This window comes from Heterocephalus glaber, unplaced genomic scaffold (genome assembly GCF_053883595.1).
Source record: "Heterocephalus glaber isolate CG9 unplaced genomic scaffold, H.glaber_assembly_v1.0 deba00001472, whole genome shotgun sequence".
Classification (NCBI taxonomy): domain Eukaryota; kingdom Metazoa; phylum Chordata; class Mammalia; order Rodentia; family Bathyergidae; genus Heterocephalus; species Heterocephalus glaber.
The window spans coordinates 23,200,392-23,222,296 of NW_028258315.1; the positions used below are offsets into that span (position 1 = coordinate 23,200,392).

The window sequence follows — 21,905 nt, forward strand, 5'->3', positions numbered from 1 at the left end:
CCTGTCTTGCATTTCTCAGGGTTATCACAGGAAGGGTTTAAAATGACTCAAGGGTGGATATGTTGGTCCGTGGGGACCTGGGACAATGGAGACAGGGACCTTCTGTGTGTGGACCAAACACTGGAAGAGATTAGTTTCACACAAGGGTGAAAATTGTGTAGTATACACAGCTATTATCACTTTATTTTAAAAAGTATTGTCACAAGGTGATACCAGGTTCAGCATCTTTTATAAAGAACTCAGGGTTGTTTATTGAAATACATTTTTGTAAGGTCTTGGCTCAGTAATACAGAAAGAAATTGAAGTTACAGATACTATACTAAATTGTTCTTAAAATTAAGACAAAACACAATTGTCGAAACTCAAACTGAACACTTAAGAACTGTAAACTAAAAAAATGAAAATGAGCCTTCCCTCTGCTATACCTCTACACTTATGCTTCTAAGTCACAACATACCCTTTAAAATCACTGCTTTGTTGGGGGGGTTGTTTTGTTTTTTGAGACAGGGGCTCCCTATTAGCCCAGGCTGGCCTTGAACTCAAGGTAATCTTCCCATCTCAGCCTCCCCAGTGCTGGGATTACAGGTGTGCACCACCACACCTGGCTAGCTCTTTTAAGGCACTGATTCTCAATCAACTGAAGGTGATTTGTACCCTCAGGGTCTATTGGCATTTGGGTGTTTGGGGCTGCAGAACACTGTTCAATGCCCAGCATAGCCCCCTATATAACAAGGCCTGTTCTAGTCTATCATCAGGGCTGAGGTTGAACAAACCTCCTAACGGTATTTCTGATGATGTTGATCTCTGTAGATTTTTACTATCTCTGGTCTGTATAGTCTTGTACAGTTGCTGCTAAACCAACTGTAGTTAACCACAGGAATTTTTAGGCAGATAAGAAAAAACAAAATAAAAGATAGATAATAGGAAGTAGGAACACAGATCTTTCTAAAAGAGGAAATGGATCAATAGATGGAGAGAGGGGAGGGAAAGGGGATGAAAAAGGGAACTGGGATGTGTTAGGTACATGTATCAACTCCACTCAAGGAATGTAAACATTATGTACTATATACATGCACACAAAAAGGTGGGAGATTGGAGTTGGATGGACAGGGGGTTGGGGGGAGGGAAGGGAAAGGGGACAAAAGATGGAATGAAGATGCATTATGTACATTTACCGATTCCCTACAAAGAATGTAAACATTTTGTACTACAGACATGTACTAATAAAGAAAATGAAAAGGAAAGAAGAAAGTACCATACAATTAGACACTGGCAGAAGCAATGAAACCTAGTACTTCTGAGAGGCCGTTGCCTACCTAGGGCTATTTGGATTTTCATTCTAGGGTAAAATTTGTTCCCTCAAAAAGGAGGCTTCGGTGTAGATCTTGAAGAAGCTAAGATATGAATAGCAACTGTGTTTTAAACCCTATGAAGGTAGATATCTGAAAAGTAATGAATTTCAGAGCTTAAAATTTGTCTTTTGTTTTACAGGCAAACTTTTAGCTGCCTGCTAAAAAACATTACTACTACAGGTTGGAATAATATAGTTTTCTAGGATTGTTTTGTCTATACATATGTCAATGGTGCTTAGAATGTAAACCTGAAGAGACAGAACATTTTCTCTCTTAGTTCCTACTTAGTTCAACAATTCACTCAATTTTGCTGAGAGGAATTCCTAAACTCTGAGAATTGTCTTTAGTTCTCCAGGTTAAGAGAGCTCTTCCTGATTAAGAAGGAGGGATAAAACTCAAGGCCAGCATATCTGCTAATAATTTTTGTGTGTGTGTGGGAACTGGCATACGTGTAGTCTCTGTACCTTAAAACTAAATTGAGACTACCCTGGTGTACTGGTTAAAATGCTGCAGGCTGCACCCTACTCTGAGATACTAATCCAGGAGGTGAGGCTGGACCAGAAATCTGAAATTTTAAATAAACACTACAGATCATTCTGAAGTGGGAGAGCCCCACCAGACTTCTGGAAACAGTGCTGATACCTCTTCCAGAAGGTATCAGACATATTATGATGGATGGCATCATTTTATTTATTGAGCTTGGCAGAAATGGAGCAATTTTAGATTTGCCTAGGTAATAAATATCTTTCAAAGCGGGAATGTACAAAGGCAAATGCATATACATATGTCCATACACATCTAAATCATATTCAAATTTTAAGCCTGAAAGGCTTCCTAGGATCCTCCGGATTGAATTTCTGCATTTCACAGAGTGAAGAGCCAAGGTCCGTGGAGTGTGTACAGCTGGGGCCAAAATCAAGATTTCTGATTACTAAGAGGGAGATGAGCTAAAACCTCCAGGACCCCACCTGGGACAGAGGCTGATGGGGGTGGATAGGAACAGGAATTGCCTGTGAATGGCTGCCTCCAAAGAGAAATCTTCTCTAGCTGATGCCGATGATTCCCAGCATTGTTCAGAACAAAGCCAATAGTCTTAGCCATAATGGGCTAGTTGGGCCATCTGTGAAATATTTATAGGGTTTGGGGCTGGCTCTCAGGGATGTTGAAACTATGCCATTTGAGGAAGAGAGGAAGGAACTGAGAACTTGAGAAAAATTTAGGGAGGCACACACTCTTGTCTTTCAGTAATTAAAAGCTCTTCATGCAAGCTGTGTGGGATTGACCAGAGGACAAAGCTAGTCATTGACGAAGTTCTTTGTTGGGTTGGGTTGGTTTGATCTTTTCTCTATCCACACTACACTGACACTAGACACCCTCTGCCAGGCACTTGGAGCCACACAGGAAGCTCCTGATAAATGTCTGCAGAGGTCTATCCAAACTGTGCTTGGCTATCAGGCTTTGCAGTCCTACTTCCCCTGTCTTTGCTGCCTATTGGAGGCCTTCATTGCTAATCAGCTAAACAGTAGATTAGATAGGAAATTTTCCGTGGATGCTACACTAAGCAAAAGGTGTATCAATCAGTAACCAAGGGCTGAAAACAGAGGCAGAGAGCAGAAGAACTTCACTTACCTTACTAATGTGGAACTCTAGGCGTCTCATGTATCTCTCGATTGTTTTCATTTGCTGGAGTGAAGAGAACGAGTTTGAAAAAGTATGTGCATTCGCAGTTCAATTGTTTTTGACGAGTGAGAATATTTTCTTTATAATTTCATATGTAAAAGTACAAGAAAATTTGCTTTTTCTACTTTCTTCCTATTTTTGTTGTTTTTTTTTTTTTCTTGGAGAGGCTCTAATATCAATTTGGAAAATATTTTCCAAACTATTGGATATTCTGAGAGATAAATTTGAGTTAATCATCATAATCCTTCTTTTTAACTTCAAGGGGCAGGGGGTTTATTCAGTGGAGTGCACTGGATTTCTGGCAGGATAGTATTATAATAAATTAGTTATTTTTTCATAATTTTTTTTTGGCTCTAAAATGGGCTTTTTTCCTTCACATTTTAGCGTCTGAAAACGGGGTGCATTTTATAATCACTCCAGGCCAAGTGGCAGATAGCTGCCTGTGCATGCTCACAGATAATCCTATTTGCTTCTGCGTCATCTCTGAGTTATAAATATTCTTGTTACTTGGATTTACTTTAATTGTCCTTTAAAATATCTTCAAAAGGAACATATGATGATTCAGCATTGAAACAGTTATTGTGTATACAGGAAGGCATGGAAAGAAGGCAACATCATATATTAACTAGAAAGAAAGAAAAAAATTTGTCTAAATAGGACTAAAGGAGTTTTGTTATTAAAAATAGAATACAACATTTAAGTTAACTGTGTGAGTTTAACAGAATTAGTTTTAGTTTCTGAGTGACACATAAGTGTGTTTTCAATACTTTCCCAATCAAAGATGTATTAGATTTGATAAAATATGGGAGTTAATATTTAAAGATAATTCAGGTAAGGGTGTCCAAACACTTGGAAGTTCTCAAACTTATCAGAAACATCAGCAGCTCTAACACCTTGTGGCATATTTGTGTTTGACCTCAAATGCGTTAGTGAACCTGCAGATCACAGTATTTACATGCCATCCTCCTTAGACAAAAGCATCGATTAGATTTGACTGTCCCCAGAGGTCTCTTACTGATACCAATCCACACACAGAATTTTATCTTTGTGTCAGCCCAACACTGTCGCTTACCTTGTCTAGGTCATACAGCACTCCCTGAAATAAAAAGGAGCATGTGGATTAGAACATATCCTCTCAAAAATATAAACACAGCAGTTTAGAGAACATTTCTGCAATATCTGTGAAATGATCACCAGCCATGCAAAGTTCGGGTGGATGTTTTGATATTTGGTTAAAAAGAGTAGGAATCTGGGATACTTTTAATACCAGTAAGAGGACTTTTCAGAGACAATATCTGTTTGCATTCTGTTTCCCAAATTGCACCCAGTCCTCTCTGCCTCTTGGGAGCCATAAGGTTTTCATTTGGTTTCTGCTCTTCTGCCCTATATATTGAGGGGCAGGTGAATCTGTATTCAGCTTTGAAGTTTTAGAAAATAAGTTATGTTGGGCGGGGCACGTGGCCCACTGGTAACACACTTGCCTAGCATGTAAGAGGCCCTGGGTGGCCCCCCCAGCCCTGAAGAAACAACAAACAATACAGTAAAATACAAATGTACATAAAAACCAAATGTGATTCCCACGTAGACTCTAGCAGTGGTATATGCGTTGTTGTTTAGATCAATAAAATGGATTTTTAAGAAGAGTTCTTGAGGGTGGTGATATGGTTTCCCTAATTGTTTTTCAAGCAAGCTCATTTCTCATTTCCTGTGTTTGTGCAGCATCACCGTACACATGGTACGCAATCCACAACCTCCATCTGAAGGTCTTGTGGGTCACGAGGTCCTGGCAGAAGCCTCTCCATCCTTCCACCTCTTTTCTCTGAGGGAAAGGACCTGCTCTGGTGGAGGGTGGCCAAGGGTGTTCACGGGCTCTGAAGGGCACCCACAGGAGCTCACACAGATGGGGCTTTATTATAGAAACCACTTAATCCTGTTGAAGCCTTTCACCTAGAAGCCTTTGAAAAGGTCGACAATATACTTTTTAGCCCATATCCTAAAAAAGTGAAAGGTAACAGCTATTCATGTGAATCTGTACCTCCTGGGTAGATGTAGATTTCTCAGGCTTCTGAGACCTTGTAATACTAAGATACAGTAGTGAAGGAAGTGAAGAAAATCACTGAAAATAGTGTCGGCATTAGAAATACCTCTTCAAGCAGACACATCCCCACAGATTCATGGGGATGGAAGAAGTCCACACAGCAGTGTGGAGTGAAACTGGCCCAAGAACTTCTCTGACCTCTCTTCCCTGAGCCTCCTTCAGTCCCTGGCACCACTGACTTCTACTTTTTAAAAATACTGGTAATAAGGAAAAGGCCTAGTTTCCAATTTTTCAATGTACTATGAAAACTACAACTTTTCATTTCCCTATGTTATTTGGGTGGGGGTCCAGGGGTTTTCTCAGAAAGTATCTTTTCCTGATTATAAAGTTTGCATGATTACAAACACACTTGGAAAACACTAGAGTGTAGAGAATAAAATGTTGAGAGGAAAACCCTTTTCTTCCTTCTAAATTATGCATCAGCAGCGCAGAGGACTTTGTCCCTTACATCTGCTTTTCTTAGATGTTCTTCCCTGTTCCCACCCAGTAAAAGAAGATACTAAGCCCCAAACCCCACTGTGCCAACATCCTAAGGCTGCGTGCTACCTACCAGGCGGGAGTTCCTTTTCATATCTTTTAACTGGGCTGTCAGCTTGTCCAGCTCCGTCTGGTGAACCTCCAGATACTCACTGCAAAGATAAGACAAGATCTCACTGTGAACTCTCAAGGAGCAGATGAATCTGGTGTGGTTACTGACTTCTTCCTCTTGCAGGAGGGGCTGGGGAGCTGAAGTGTGATCTGCAGTTGGTGAGGAGGCTTTGGATTTTCCTTTTTGCATACGCTAGCAGCTGGACCTGATCCAGGCTGAAGGTCCGGAGATGAAGGACCAATGAGGGAGGAAGTGGGGAGACATGGATTGGGTCAGTTCTCAGTGTGGGCTCACAGATTTCTATCTGGTGAAACGCAGCCCTGACTGTAGCTATCTCACTGCATGCTAGGAGCATTTTACTGGGAGCAAACAAACCTGGTACCATATTCCAAGAGGTTACAGATTCCTTCAGCAGTCTCTACAATGGACCTGACTGACCAAAACATACTGGTGTTTTGAGTCTCCCTCACTGCCATAGGATGTGATGTGGAATCCCACATATTTCCCACCTTGGGACTCATTAAAGGCTTCCCTGACTACAGTGCAAGAATAAAACAGCTACTCCAGAAATAATCATTTAAAAAATGATCTCATCAGCCTCGCTTTTCTCCTGGTCATTTTGAAAAGGGAAAAGTTTTCTTTTTTTACAAAGTGCATTATCAGGTCCAGTGTTCTTACTCAAGTCCATTTTTCAAGGCCCTGTAGACCTCTTCCACTCTTTTTGGCTGAGGCTCTTTGGGATGGTTGTTGTTTTTGTGACCTAAATTGTGCATTTTCTTCAGTTTGGCCTGGGGCTTCTTGAGAGCAGAAGAATTTTCAATAAAGGAATTACACCTACAGGAAAGAAAAAGAGAAAAGAAATTGTGATCCTTGGGCATCCAAAAGGATTTGACCAAAGAAATGCCCTTTAAATCATTCTGAGCTCATATTAGCGAGCTTTGGGGCAGATAATGTACCCTCATACATTGATGGATCTGAGCCAGCCTACATTTGTTTCTTGGTACCAGATTTGTCAACTGCTGAAATCAGAAAGCTTAGCTGTGTGGAGGCAAAGTCTGGCTTCTGGGTATGTGCATTCAGAGTGGAGGGTGTTGCTCCACTAAACCCCCATAGGAAGCCAAAATAAACATTTCCAGGTGGAAATAACAGACAGGCAAAGGGATAAAATACAATTAAAGATATGGCACTGTGCATTATCAGATACAAACTGAGATAGAATGTAGGGCGTGGCAAAGGCCGCTGGGGAAATAAGCAGGACCTGTTAATTATAAGATCCCAGGACAGCACCAAATAATTCCCAGACCCCTATATGTACAACTTTTTGTGTGTTTCCATTAGATGTGGATGACATGTAAGTATACCGATATCACGAGGAACTCCTTATCATGATTTTTCATGGTAGCCCACTCTGTGTCTTTTAGACCAGGGTATACTTTTTTTTTTTTTTTGCTTTTCTCTTTCCTCTTTTGTTTGCCCCAAGTTTTCTCTGCAGACACAATTTTTCCCTTATCCCTTCACTTCCCACTGTTAAAATAAAATTTTGGCACTCTTTGTGGCTTGTCTCCTTCAATTCTTTGTTCAAGGCAAGAAGGACCTGGAATATGTTTAATTGGTGAGACATTTCTAAAGGAACTACCCAATAACAAAACCTCTATTACATTTGACTACAATAGGAGACATTTTTTGATAAAGAGCCAGAAGGATAGCACTAGTTAATTCTATATTGTATTAAAGAAGAAAATCACACACAGCTGTAATGGATAGCTGTGTTTAAAGGCTAATTGTTATAAATTATATGTAGATGTAACACAAAAATACAAAATCTCAGGCTGGGGATTTAGCTCAGTGGTTCTGCTGCCTGACTCACAAGGCACAAGGTCCTGAGTTCAATCCCGGATACAAAAAAAAAAAAATGCAAAATCTCTACTTAGGGGAGGAATACAGCTTACAGTAGTAAAACAAACACCTGATGACCTAAAGCCAAACTACTGATCTGATTAGGAGACCAGGAGGCTCAAGGGCTCATGGACCTGGATCTCAGCGGAGAGCCAAGACTTGGGGCTGACAGGTGCCAAAGGTGCCCCTCCAGTCAGCTATCAGTGATGTTCCTCAGCTGCCACTCTGTGCATCTAGTTGGACTACATGGTCATAGCACATAAGGCAGAAATGCTGATAGTAAACTTCATGACATGTGTCTTCCCATTTTAGCAGAGGAGATCCCAGGGCAACTAGGAGGCTGTTTTGCAACTTCCATCTGAGTGGTATATGTTCCTTGGAGTCAGTCTGCAGGGCACAGTCTTTACCCACTGTATAACTTCACATTCAGCATAGTCTCCCAAACCTGAATGCAATGGAAAATGTGCTTCAAAAAGAGGCGAGGGTAGGGTGGGGAGAGGTCTGTACACTGATCACTAGCTTATCTTAAATTTCTCAGCCATCTGCCTTGAGGAAGGAGGTCTAAATGATGAGAGAAATGACAGCACCTAATTTGGGGTGCATTATCTTTTTCACGAAAAAGACATTAAAATAGCATGGAAGGGGCTGCTAGGCTGCATGCACACAGGCTGATCCTCTTCAGGACCTAAGAGCCCGTCCCCAGGCTGCACCCCAGGAGAGAGCCACCCGTACTTGCCTGGATCGTCTTTCCTGAAGGCCGCTGAAGCCTGCGAAGGACTGGCTTCTAATGATTCCATTGGGCCCGCCCGGCGAGAAGGACTGGGATCCTACCAGCATGATTTCTGGGAGCCTGGTTGGCAGTCCTATAAGATGGGAGAAAGATTATGGCAATTTACAGACAGGTTCAGACAAGAAACATACTAAGCTTGTCAACAATGAGATGGTGTGACACACATGTTGTGAGTCGAGAAGTCCTTGTCAAGAGATTCTTGTGAGATTCTTTTGAGATTCTTTCTGACAGCATGTTCTTTTCAAACCATAGGATTCAGCTTTTTGGTTAAAAATTAAAAAAGACACCCACCTACCCAGACCAAAATAAATATAAATCGCACAAAATTATCAATCACTTCAGATTTCCTTAAGGAATTCTGGTCTTTTTCCTCCCAAGTTCAATCAAGTTTCACTAAAGATAAATTTTTAAACATTTACCTCCACTCAACATCAACAATAACAACAACAACACCACCGCAGATAGGCCACATCAAAGTTTCAAAGAGGTCCTAAGTGAAGTCAAAACACAATTAAGCCTTCAGCTGAAATTCTACACTTATAAGTCACAACAGTAAAACACAAGCTTCCTTTAGAGATAACTTCTACTTGTTTTCCCTTTCTATCCTTAAAGTAGATTTCCTCTCTCTCTCTCTCTCTCTCCCTCCCTCCTTCTCTCTCTCTCTCTCTCTCCTTGGTACCGGGGATTGAGCTTGGGACCTTTCACTTGCGAAGCTGGTGACAGAACCACTTAAAGCCGATTTTGGAAATTAAAAAAACCCAGATTGTGCCAGCCCTGGTGGGTGGGGGCCCCAAAGGGCAGGGTCAGGCAGTGCTTACAAAAGTAGTGATTATCTAGGTTAGATAAGAAGGCACTATGAGAAGGGGAGAGGAAGATATAGCAGAACACGCACCGCTCACTGCAGCAGAAACCGATGCCCTGTTACAACACAGTGTCAGAGCAGTCAGGGCACAGAAGCCCAGGGTTAGTCCCCCTCAGGACTGCCCTGAACTGTGAGGCGATTCCACCCCTTGGCACCAGGCAGAGTCGGAGCATCACGATTGTCTCGGCAGGTGATTCGGTCCAGAGAGGGGCTTCGCTAGTGGGGAGAAGGCAACAGGGTCTGCTCTGATGCCTTCCAAATGAGTGCATTTGAGGAGCACAGATGATCACCCTTTAGAGATCCAATGAGAAAGAAAGAAAAGCTAAGAAATAAATGTGCCCTCCTCCCCACCAAGCTGTTGCAGCTTCTTTTTTTTCTTTCCTGCACCAGGTATCAAACTCAGGAACTTGTGTTTGAGAGGCAGGCCCAGTGCCACTGAGCTAAATCCCCAGCCTTGTTATAGGTTCTTAAATCTCCTCCCAGGACAGGAGAGAGCAGCTCTGGGACCTGGATACATTCTTTCAGGGCACAGGTGCTGACTCACTGGGCAACAGGCTTGAGAGGGGGCAAAACACTTGCTCTTTGATCTGTGTGGGACAAAAACCTCTTACCAGCTGAAGACAGGAATCTTCCGTTTGGGGGCATTCTCTAGAATTGTAAAAGTAATGAAGTGCAAGTATGTAAGAGCAGTAAAAGAAGTAAGGTAGTGGTAGGCAAAAGGCAGGTCTCAATAAAGCTTTCTCTGGTTACTTTTCCAAGCCCTGAGGCTCAAAAAGCAGCCTAATTCCTTTAATTCCTTGACGAGATGCTGGCAAATGCTCTCTGCTGGTTGCTAAGGGGACTGTGTACATTTCATTAAAGATACCTTCTTTCAGTTCTAAAGCATGCCTGTGTTGCATCACTCACAAACTTCTAATAAATATCAAGAAAGCATTGTGGTTAATGTTCTTTCTGTACTCATTTTTTTTTTTTATTGCTGGTGTTAAATCCGAGCCCTCATTCATGCTAGGCAAGTGCTCTGTCACTGAGCTATATCCCTAGATGATAACCAAACATCCATCTTAAATTCCCAAGTGGACAGATTTTATTAGTATGGTAATCTCATTTTGTAAATTATTTTTCAATAGTCTGCCATGTCATGGACATTCTTTGACCACAGAAAAATGCTTAGAGTATTTCAAATATTTAATTGTTTCACTGTCTTGTACTTCCTTGAAATTGTTTTGAAACAAAAAGGATTTTTTCTCTCTCCAATGCATCTGGCTTTAATCCCAGACACTCTGATTTAATGAATATGGGTATGACCCCAGCACGGGGATGTTTCAAATGTTCCAGGTAATTCTGGCGTGCAGCAAAGTTTGGGAGCTACTAAAGTTTAGAAGTGCTGATTACACATCAGTTGTAGTAGTGATAGGTGAAAACAGAAAGGAAGGCCAGTAAGAGAGCAAGGAAAGGGGCCGGGGATTTAGTTCAGTGGTTCCACCATCTGCCTTGGAAGCTCAAAGTCCTGAGTTCAATCCCCGATATCCCCCCACCCCGCCCTAGAAAAAAAGAAAGCAAGGAAAAAGGAAATGTATCAAGACAGCTGAACATTTACAACTTCTGGTAAAATATTCTGCTATAATTTATCAACTCTAACTCAAAAAAAGTTATTCAGTCTTAAATAAGGCCGTCTTGGAAGTTTAAGGATTTCATTATGTGAATTAAATGCTATCAAATAAAACACATGGCCCGAGTCATGAAATCCATTTTCTTCCTCCTTTCTCCAACACAGGTGGGAAGGGCTTTCAAGAGCAAAACAAGGATTTGTCCATACTACTAAGACTGTAAAACACTTTGGGAAGGGAAAGAAATGTTCGTTTAATTTTCATTCAATGGTCACGTGGAATAGATGAGCACTGGGCAGGTGACTGGGCTGATGGTTGTAATGTTCTGTTGTCTTTTTGTGCTCTCAGAAATGATTATTATCTATCAGAAAAGAATTTGGCTGAGAGCTGCCTCGGCCTGACATCTCTGTCTTGCCATCGATTTCCCTAAAGGGGGACACACTGCCTAAAGAGATGCATCAAACACGCACACATGCACATGTGCGTGTGCACACACACACACACAGAGCCAGGCTGGTGCAGACATAAAGGAGTAGGTTGGGCAGGGTTGGGTAGGGAAGAGCGCATGCAAGACCTCCCTCCTCCAAGCCCCTTCATTGTGCAGTGAGGATGACAGTTCCACCTAGTGCGTATCCCTTCCCCACAGGCAAGGTCTCAAACAGTTCCTGTTCTCCTTCTCTGATCATCTGACCTCTTATCACCCCAAGTCTTCAGACTGCTTCCCACTTTCTAGGAAGGCAGCTGCTTGCTTCCCAGCTTCCAGCAAAAGTACCCCTCAAACTACTTGGGTCAATTTTACCTCCATCAGAGTAATTTATATTTTAATAGCAGGTGCTCCCTTGGGTGCAGTGTCTTAACCTAAGGAAAGGACTAATAGAATCTCAGTATCACTGCTGGAAGGAGTGTAAAGTAGTATGAAAAACTGGGAGTTCAATTTGGCAGTATCTGTTTAAAACGTGAAACACTCTTACCTTTCTGTATTTCTTCTAGAGAAATACCCAAGCAGCAAAAAGGGACACACAGGGGTGTTCTTACAGATAATGTTTATAATAGCAGGAAAATGGGAAATGATACAGATGTTAGTCATTGGGGCTGGGGTGTACCTCAGTGGTAGGGCCCTTGCCCAAAATGCATGGGGCCTTGAGTTTGACCCCCAGTACTGAAAATAAAAATCATTACACAAATGGTTAATATACTGCAGCATAGCTACAGGGTAGAATACTATGTAGCAGTTAAAAATAATATGAACAATGCTAGGAAAAAAATAGACCCCCAGGACAAATCACAGAACACAACCAGGAATGTCAAAAAACAAAACTATGTCCATTAATAGAGGAGTTCTGAAAGTATATGGATAGATGGTTCATGGAGAGCCGGGGTAGAGTGGCAGGCAGCAGTATATTTTGATATTTTTTTGCATTGTAATTCTTACAGAGGGATTATATCACATCTTATTCATAAAAATTCCTTTTTAAAATTGCAGACACTTAGAAGTAGAGGAGAGAGCTTACATACAAGATCAAACAAGATAACACTTGGAGAGCAACTATATATAGTTATTTCTAAGTCTTTCAGAGGGGAAACATTATTCCCAAGAATAATGTATTAGGTTGTATACATTTTGGTTACATTCAAACAATTCAGATTCCCCCACAAGGTCCTTATTATGCATTCTGAGCTATGTAACACTATCATTTTCATTTGTAAAACTTTTAGAGACAACACCCCAAGTTGCTAAGGATCACCAAATATGATACCTAATAAACAAGAAATTCCATGTAAAACAGCAATTCATCTTTAGGTGGTGGTACTTACAGCTGCTGGGGCTTTGAGAAAAGCTTCCATCCTGTAAGTTACTGGCTCTTCCCCTGGTCTTTCTGAAAATTCTTGCCCGACTAGTATTTATTTTCGCCTGTTAAATCCCAGAAATGTTTTCTATCATAGGGAAAAAGCAAAGCTGCTCTGGTCCATATCTCACAATGCTGGTTATGGGAGGCTGGGCGGGGACACCAGCACTGACCCTTGGCCCCTTTACTGACACCACCAATAGGAACAACAAGATCTTTCTGGAAAGAATTCCAAGCACCTTGATTAAGAATTGAACAAACTCAGCTGCTCTGAGCCGAGCCTCCTGACACAGAAGCCTGAAAGCCACTTCTTGATTCTTCACAGTGAAAACTGCTGCTTTCTCCCAGCTATGCAGTGCCAAATTCAATTAAATGCACAGGGGGTCTTTGGAATTAAAGTAAATAGGAGATTTTACATGTTCTGCTCTCAACACAGTGATGCAGGTGCCCCGGGCCTTGGAGGAGGGGACAAGCCGCTGCCTGTCCTAGTGTTTGTGTCTCTGTAAATCAGAAGGAAGCTCATGAGAGCAGCAGGCCGACTTTGGGCAAGACCACCAAGCCTGTTATGTTACTTAGGGAGAAGGGGCCTGAGGCAAATAAAAAGAGATCCAGGAGTCAGGAGATTATTCCTCTCCCAGCAGGTCTGATGCTGTGATTGGAGCAGGAATAACAGGCAGAATGTGATTACAGCTCAGAGAGAGAAATATCCAGCTACCTGGAGAACCTGGAGAAGCCTAACTCTGAAGACTGATGCAGGCATCCACTTTGAGGGGTGCCTGGTGGGAGGGAGGCTCTGAAGGACCCCTATCACAGGGCTGCCTAGGCGGTAGGCCACCCACAGAGGTAGTAAAAGTGACAGGAAGATGCTTGGAAAGTCTACCCTGGTGACAATGTCCCTTCTCATATTTCTGTAAGTTGGAATTCTAGCTTACAAATCAGTTTCTTGTGAGTTGGATCAGCCAGTTCTCCCCCTTCAAACTTCAACAGTTCCACTCTAGGATGCAAAGGGCAAAGTGCGCTAAGTGAGGTAAGGATCCCCATAGCCCAGTGCCTGGCTAGTCCGCTTTTCACACCTGCCTGGAAGTGCTGGGGACACTGATCAAAGCTACTTGTCAGCTAGAATGAAAACTAATACTGTTAGGGTTAAGAAGACTGAGATTCATTAAAGGAAATAAAAATCTTAGATTATTTTCAGTTTTTATGAGCATAAAAGGGCTCTTCTATATCAGGAACACACTGAAAGGCACAAAGCAGGCAAGGTAAGGAGGGGGAGGGAAGAATCAGACTGTTTATACCTCCCCAAGAATCACCAGTAGAATTTTGGTGTAGTTGATTTTTTTCAACTCTTTCTTTTCCAAAGCAATAATTTGAGCATATTAGATGTATCCCGCTTTTCCTGTGAGATTTTTTTTAGAGCTATGCTCCATGGTTTATATATTAGCATTTTTTCTTAAACTATCTTTAAAAGGAAACTCAAGTTGATCCCAAATTCTATGTGCTGCTTTGGATAATAAAAGGAGAACCAACCAATGAGGCTACATTAAATATGCTTTTTTATTTCTGATTTTAAGATATGATAGGTTTGGCCAAATGCAAAGGAAATCCCTACAAGGATGAGGCCAGGGCTTTGGTGTGGGAAACGGGAGCGCATGTGAGCACTTGTGCCCGCTGGGGCAGTAAGTCATCAAACGCCATGGAGGAAAAAGCAAGGAAATCGCTGGGTGACATTTCCTTAACCCTGACTGTGTTTTTCTCTTTTAGAGTACCCAAATCCTCTATCACACTAAGTACATAAACAGGCAATTGTGAAAGATCCCTCGTGATGACGGAAATCATGAGACATCTGCGATTTCTGAGTGCCATTAGGAAGGCTATCTCAGTGTGTCCCAAAGTCATCTCATGGGGGCAAAGTGTGAACTCAGAAACTAAGAGTTGTCAGGGACAAGGCCAGGGACGGGAGTGTGAAAAGAGGAGAGAACTTTTCAGGTATGATGGGTGCCTTGTAAAACTATTGAGGTGATCCATTAGTTTATCAAAATGGAAACTGGGTACCTAAGACGAGTGCGTTTTATAATACGTGAAGCTGTTTTTTAAAAAATCGCTATTGATTTCTAGAAAAATCTCATCATTCCTTCTGCGAGAGAAAGTGCCAAGGAATCAAGACTTGGAAAAGGAAAAGCACAATGGTTCAGAAGCCACCTGAGAGTTGAAAGCTTTATCCCATTGAGGCCACAAGGGATGCAGTACGCGGGCCCGGGCGCTTTCTGAGTCACTTCTTCATGCCTGACTTGGGATCCTCCTTTCCCCTTTCCTAAGAGTGCATCCTGTTTATGCTCCCCCATGTCTTGGTCAAGAGCAGAAGTATAATTCGGTTGTCTGCAAGAAGCGTGTGGGCCTGACGTAAACAGCCTGCTATGCTAAATCATTATTTGAGATGAACCCTAAAAATAGGTGTCTGCTTATTATATGGTTACAAGGTTCCTATTACAGAGCAGTTGACTAATCTTTTTTTTTTAAGAGTAGATATATTTAAGTCATTGCCTTTTAAAAATATGTGGCTGCTTGAAAACAAGGCCAGGCAATGCTAGTATTTGCTTCTCAGTTGTCAACATTGTTTGCTAACCAAATAATAAACGTGTGCACTGCACCTTGCGCTGATTAAGACAAGCGATAGAGATGGACGAACAAAATTATAGAACAATGCAACATAGCCTCACTGCTCAGCGAGGAGATAGAAGAACCCAGGTTGGGGTTTCGAACTGGCCTGTTAGTTCTATTGGCAGAGTATACATCTGTGGAATAAAGGTAATAATTCCTCCCTAAGTATCCACCAAGATCAAAGCATCATCCAGTCTTACAATCACAGGACCAGCTGGGTCTTTTCTAGACTAACTTACCATCTCTGTAGATGGAAAGACTCCTGCTTAAAAAAAAAAAGAAAACAAGGAAGAGCTCTATACAAGGTGAAGTGCCCAAGTAACACAAAAATTGCTGCAATGAAAATTTATTTTCAACTGGCTTGACAGAAAGAAGGGAAGAAAGAAAAAGAAAAACTAATTTTCAGGGACTGGGAGTATAGCTCAGTGATGGAATCCTTGCTCACCATGCTCAAGGGCCTGGGTTCCATCTCTGGAGGAGGGGGAGGGGGAGCAGCAGCTGGAGAAGAAGAGGAAAAAGAAACTAATTTTCTGAATCCTTGGAAATGGATATGGATGACTTATTTTCATGTTTTAAAGACGCTGTTAATGAATGCGTACTAAATAAGTAGTACCTATGCAATACTGACAGGGTGCTATGAGGTCCAAGATCCAAGTAGAACCTAAGGATGAGGTATGTCTTAAAAATGTAGAAATTTAATCAGAGAAGAGAATATGACTGCACAGAAAGCAGATGGGAGAGAGAGCGTGAAGCGAAATATTGAGTGCTACCTATTTCTCCATGCTCCAAGGGAACAGGATGAATCTGGGCCCAATTTGGTGCCTGCAGTTCATAGCTGCTTTAACTCACACACACTATTTAACTTCTCTGAATCCCAGTTTCCTCGTTTGTATAGAAAAATCTAACAATTTAGAGGATTTTTTGCAAGGTATCAATGAGATAGTATGTGCAAGCCCTGGAGGTAGGTCTTCATAAAGCTAGATGTTAATAATAATTTAGGACCAGAAGAAGTTTTCTCAAAAGAGACAGGAACAGCCAGGAAGTTTCAGAAAGAGAACAACATTTTACCCACATCTGGAATAAAGAATGTGAGCCAGCTAGGCACTCCTATAAACCTAGCACTCGGGAGGCTGAGGCAGGAGGATATTCCCGAGTTTGAGACCAGCCTGAACTACACAACAAGACCCTGTCTCAAAGAAAAACAAACAAACAAACAAACAAACAAACAAACAAAGAATGTGAGCTATTGAGGTGAATGTTGAAGCCAGAATTGGTATCTTTTTGAAGACAACAATTTTTAGATGATGAAACTACACTGGCTGATACATACTTTGGAAGCCCAGTTCAAAAGTCAATTTTACCTGGTGTGATAGTGCATGCCTATAATCCCAGCTCTCAGGAGGTTGAGGCAGGAGGACTGCTGTGTGCTCAAGGCCAGCCTGGGCTACATAATGAGTTCAAGGCCAGCCTGAACTACATGGTGAGACCCTGTCTCAAAAAAAAAGTCAATTTAAAAATTTTTTATTTTTAAATAAGTTGAAGCTTACAGAAAAAATTTCAAGCAGAGTATAAAAAGCTCTCATCTACCTTCCTCTAGAGTTGTCATTTGTGACATCTGCCACATCTTCCTTCCATACACAGTCACACATTATTTTTCCTGAGTCCTTTGAGAGCAGTTTGCACAAACATAATTACTTATACTTCCTCCTCCCCATTGACTGATTTGCAGATATGATGCAACTTCATTCTTAAATACTTCACTGTGTATTTCCCAAGAACATGGGTGTTCACTTACACATTCTTTGCCCAGTGGTCAGTGTCAGGACATGTAACATTAATTCAATGCTACTATCTATGTACAGACTTTCAAATCCACCAATTGGCCAATAATATTCTGTATACTGTCTCTCCCACCCCTACTCCAGGAGCCAAGCCAGGATCACACACAGATTCTTCTGTCATCTGTCTTTTGTCTCCTTCTATCTGGGCAATTCTTTGGCTATTGTTTGACTTTGACACTGAAATTTTAATAGAATTCAGGCCAGCTGTGTGTAGAGTGTTCCTAATTTGAGTTTTCTGATTTTTTTTTTCAGTACAGGAATTTAATCCAGGGCCATTACACTGAGGAACATCCTCCCACTTCTTCACTTTTTTATTTTAGACAAAGTGTCACTAAGTTTTTAAGTTGCTCAGGCTGGGCTCAAACTTGCCATCCTCCTGACTCAGCCTCTCAGAGTGCTGAGATTACAGGCATGCACCACCATGCCCAGCTTCTGCTGTTTTCTCATGATAAGACTCAGGCTATTCACATTTACTAGGGAGGCCCCCTAAGTGTACTGCTATCCTTCTCAAGGCATGGACGCAGAGGCACAGGTAGCCAGGTGGTCCCGGTCCTGGTGAGGTTAACTTTGATTGCTGGGTTAAGGTGTTGTTGGCCAGTGTCTCCTCTGGCACGTTGCTATTTTTGCCTTTGTGATTGAAGGTAGTTACTAAGGCTATGCTGATATCTTGTTTCTTTAACGCAGGACCTTTAGCATTCACCAATGATTCTTGTCCAAATCTGTTATTACCATGTTGGTGGCAAAATGGTACTCTTCAAGCCCCATCATTTCTTCTTATGCAAAAAAGGTCTTTTTTAAAGCTCTTTTATTCATTCATATTGTTGTTGTTTATTGTTAATATGGACTCATGGATTCTAGTCAATGGGTTATAATCCATCACTTTAATCTTACGAAAAGCCAACTATTTCTTGAGCAGAACAGCCAGAGAGAGCTCGTTTTGTGAACTACAATACTTCGAATCACTACTGGGAATTAACATGCTTAGGGACTCTCATGTGCTATAATTACTTTCCTGAGTGTCTCATCTCTTTGACACTCTGCACCCTTCTCAAGGGTGGGTGCCAACTGTCTTTTGAAACATGTTGGATGCTCAGGAAGGTAGAGAAAACTGGCTCTGAAACCAGGTGGACCCAGTTTCACTCTAAGCCCCCATCTTGTTTGTCAATAAAATGAGAATAATAATTCCTTAAGTCATCAAGTTTGTTTTGAGGAGAAAAGGAGGTAACAATTAAAGGGCTTAGTGTGGAGTAATAGCCTTTCCTGTTGACTAGAATCTGAAATTTGAAAAAATGTCCCAGTTTGGGCAATCAAGTGGAATATGCTCATTATAAACCCGTACACATTTAACAGGTGAGGAAACGCATAGGGATGAAGTAATTTGACATTACAGCTCACCCTGTCCTTTCTCTTTTATTCCCTCTCAAAGAAATGACAGCACAGTTCGTGGAAGCTATTTTAAGAGTCTGGCTGAGTCATGTGAAGAGTAAAGAAGAAATGTTAATAGCGCGTCTATTCATTGGGATGGTCAATTGTAGGAACTTCTAGATAATTGACACTGTTTCAGCCCTGGGGAAGATGAAAATTCTGTTTCTTCTTCCATTCTGGTGGATTAAATAGATGCAGGGAGTAGCAGCTGGCCGCATGATAATTAGAAGAGAAATGATTCAGGACATAAAACTTGCCTAAATCTCTCGAGGGGCTGAGTTGATTTTGACTAATGTTGTCATCACTCATTTTAAAATGCAAAGTCCCTACACTTGTAGACCTTCATTTGGGGCATGCTACACATCAAAGTAATTAGAAGGATAAAGCATTTTGCACTTACGTGAAGGCTGAGTCTGTTTGGAAAAATAAGTAAAGATACCTATTTTTCTTTAAAAAAACAAAACAAAACAGCAAACCCCTTGGGTATGAAAAGGGGAACGTCTTATGGGAACATGGTCTTCAGAGACAGCTTGACTGATCTTGCTGAGAGGAAAACACACCCACCACAAAACCTCATGTTTTTGATCACCAGATTCAAAAACAACACTACAGGATGGGAGAAAAATCAACTCCTCCAGGCGTATCTGCTGTAGCCAGTTATCCCCAGGGCCAGACAACTCATTTCCAGCTAACAGCAATGGTGGTTTCTTTACACCAGCATCAAAATGATGCCGATATCTTCTCTTCCACTGTTATTTGACTTTACTAAAATTACTTTTTTAATAAGCTCATACTTTTTATTGTTCTCATTAGAACTGGGCTGCATCTTTGGAATCCTTAAACAGAAAACGCCCTGAGGTTCTAGGAGAATGTGCTCCAGTGTGCTAGGGGATGTAATTACACACATGTGCATGTTCTCTTGCCCAACATGTGTGATGAACTTGGTACTCAGTAGTGTCGTGAACATGAGGATCAGGCAGAAAGTGGAATTGAGACTTGTGAGCTACATGCTATATATTTCATGTTAGAGAAAGGGTAAAAATGATCTTAAATGAAAGCTTTTAAAGATGCCTTACATAATCAAACTAATATGTTTCTCATAGGGCCAATTGATTTCTCTCTGGCCATCATAACAAGGAAATCAAACTGATGGAGGATTGAATGGCAATTATGTTATAACAAATATCATTAAAAAACTGACTCAAACCAGGTACAGTGGTGTACGCCTGTAATTTTAGAACTCTGGGAGGCTGAGGCAGGAGGATTGCAAGTTCAAGTACTACCAGAACAACTTAAAGACCTAGCAAGACTCTGTCTCAAAATTTGAAAAAAAAAAGGGCTGGGGATGTAGCAGTACCACAAACCGAAAACCAAAAGCCAAAATACTAACTGGATTATTGTAATGTCATGTAACTGTGGCCTTTGTTTGAGCTAGGAGGTTACAGTTAAACTCTTTTTTTTGGTACCAGGGATCGAACTCCAGGGGATTGGAAGTGCAAGGACCTTGCACTTTTGAGGCAGGCTAGGTGCCACTGAGCTAAATCCCTGGCCCTACAGTTAAACTCTTGGAGCACAACGGTGCATCAATGGACTTCAGACTAAGGCAACCCTTCCCAACTTGAGTTACAGTCATCATTTTTTTCCTGTTGTTATGACAACACTTTAAAAAAGCAGCACTTCAAATGCTTAGCATTCAGGCATCTTATTATAGACCGAGAAATAATACCCAAGGGTGGGTGGTGCTGGTGCTAGGGGCTTGGGAAAGGGAGGGCCTGGTGAGCAACAGGAGACGCAGAGTTAGGATTCCTGGACTTCTGTCCTGGCTTTGGCCCCCAGAGCTTCCTAAATATTTCATTCTACCTTCAAGAAAGTGTGGGTTCATCCAGGGGAGGGAAGCATTTAGAGCTCATGTGGGCAGAAACTTCTGATGATTCACAGTCTGTATCTGTGGCTGCATCTGTGAGCAGGAGTTTCTTTCATGACCTTCTGTATTTCACTTTCTTCATCACAGTCCAGCCATGCAGTTTTGGGAGTCTGTAAGGGATGTTGCGTTCTCATTGACTTCTGATGCTACTGGGATGATTCGCTTATGCAAATGTAACTCTATGGAAAGAAGACTTCTTCTGAAACAGAACTAGCACGAAAATAATAACTGATAAAGGGATAGTGGTGTTGACTTGAACCTGTGACAAGAACCTGTGGCCTGCTGTGTTTGTTCTACAGTCTGACAAAACAGAAATGTTTGCTAAATTAAATTAAATTAATTTTATTTTGCAGTAGTGGGGATTGAGCCAGAGCCTTCTCACTGAGGTACATCCCCACCCCTTTCTTATTTTGTATTTTGAGACAGGGTCTTGCTAAGCTACCATGTGGTCCAAGCTGGACTTGAACTTGCACTTCTCCTGCTTCAGCCTTCCAGAGTGCTGGGATTACAGGATTGTGCCACTGCACCCAGTTAAATTTAATATTTTCACTTAGTTTAGCATCATACAAATAGGAAGATGTTTCTACTAAGAGAATGAGCTAGGTGCATGGGGGCACTTTGCAGCCACTGTGTAGTGAGAAGGAGAAAGATTTATCTGTCATGTTTAATTCTTTTTTAAAATTTTCGAAAATTTTCTCTATCTTGAAATAAATTTGTCTGATAATTTTACCTAGGTCTTCCTAAATCTGTTGTATTTGTTTGAAATCATGTGAATTATTGTTGGCTAAAGTAAAGCAAATCAAAAAATAATCAAGAAAACATAACAAATGGATTAACTGCAGAATGATCCAGTGTCAAAGCTCATTGTAGGGCCCTAAAAGGAAGACGGTACCTTGTATGCATATGCTGTTGTATGCCAACAGTTTCAGAGCTCAGTAGTCTCCCAGAGGCCCATACACATATTCTCTGCCTGGTAATTTTAGCAAATTAAGCAGCTATAATAACGATAGAGGCTTCATTACTGGTCCTTGCTGCTGCATACCAAGAGGTGGCCCCATGCATAACATCTGCTGAGTTATTTTCGGTTGCCCAAACCAAATAATGTGTCATCAGAATGCTAAGTAGTTAGGTACGACAAGTGCCTAGCTTATCAACTAAGCAGAATCACATTCTTTTTGGTTGTACATCAAGCGTTTTTAATAATTTCTCCCTAACCCCTGCTTTGTCCAAAGGATTTGAAGCTGTGACAAGCAAAAACTCCATCTAATCCTTAGCTTTAAGTACCATGTAGTATAAATAAAGAACAAACACTTAATTACCCAACACTGGATTCATC

General features: G+C 41.4%; 1 protein-coding gene across 11 annotated transcripts in view; it reads right to left on the reverse strand.

Annotated features, from left to right (window-relative positions):
• Ripor2 (RHO family interacting cell polarization regulator 2) overlaps positions 1–21,905 on the reverse strand; it is a 219,734-nt gene that overhangs the window by 52,987 nt on the left and 144,842 nt on the right. For 10 of the 11 annotated variants that reach the window (XM_087181228.1, XM_087181231.1, XM_021260552.2 and 7 more), the window contains exons 2-6: positions 8,352–8,478; positions 6,398–6,553; positions 5,681–5,759; positions 4,105–4,128; positions 2,982–3,035 (exon numbers count right to left, since the gene is read on the reverse strand). In XM_087181228.1, the coding sequence (XP_087037354.1) occupies positions 2,982–3,035; positions 4,105–4,128; positions 5,681–5,759; positions 6,398–6,553; positions 8,352–8,452 (414 nt within the window). In that variant the 5' untranslated portion in view covers positions 8,453–8,478. Of the gene's footprint in view, positions 1–2,981; positions 3,036–4,104; positions 4,129–5,680; positions 5,760–6,397; positions 6,554–8,351; positions 8,479–12,689; positions 13,069–21,905 lie in introns of those variants that run through there. The other variant, XM_087181230.1, reaches the window with a different exon arrangement.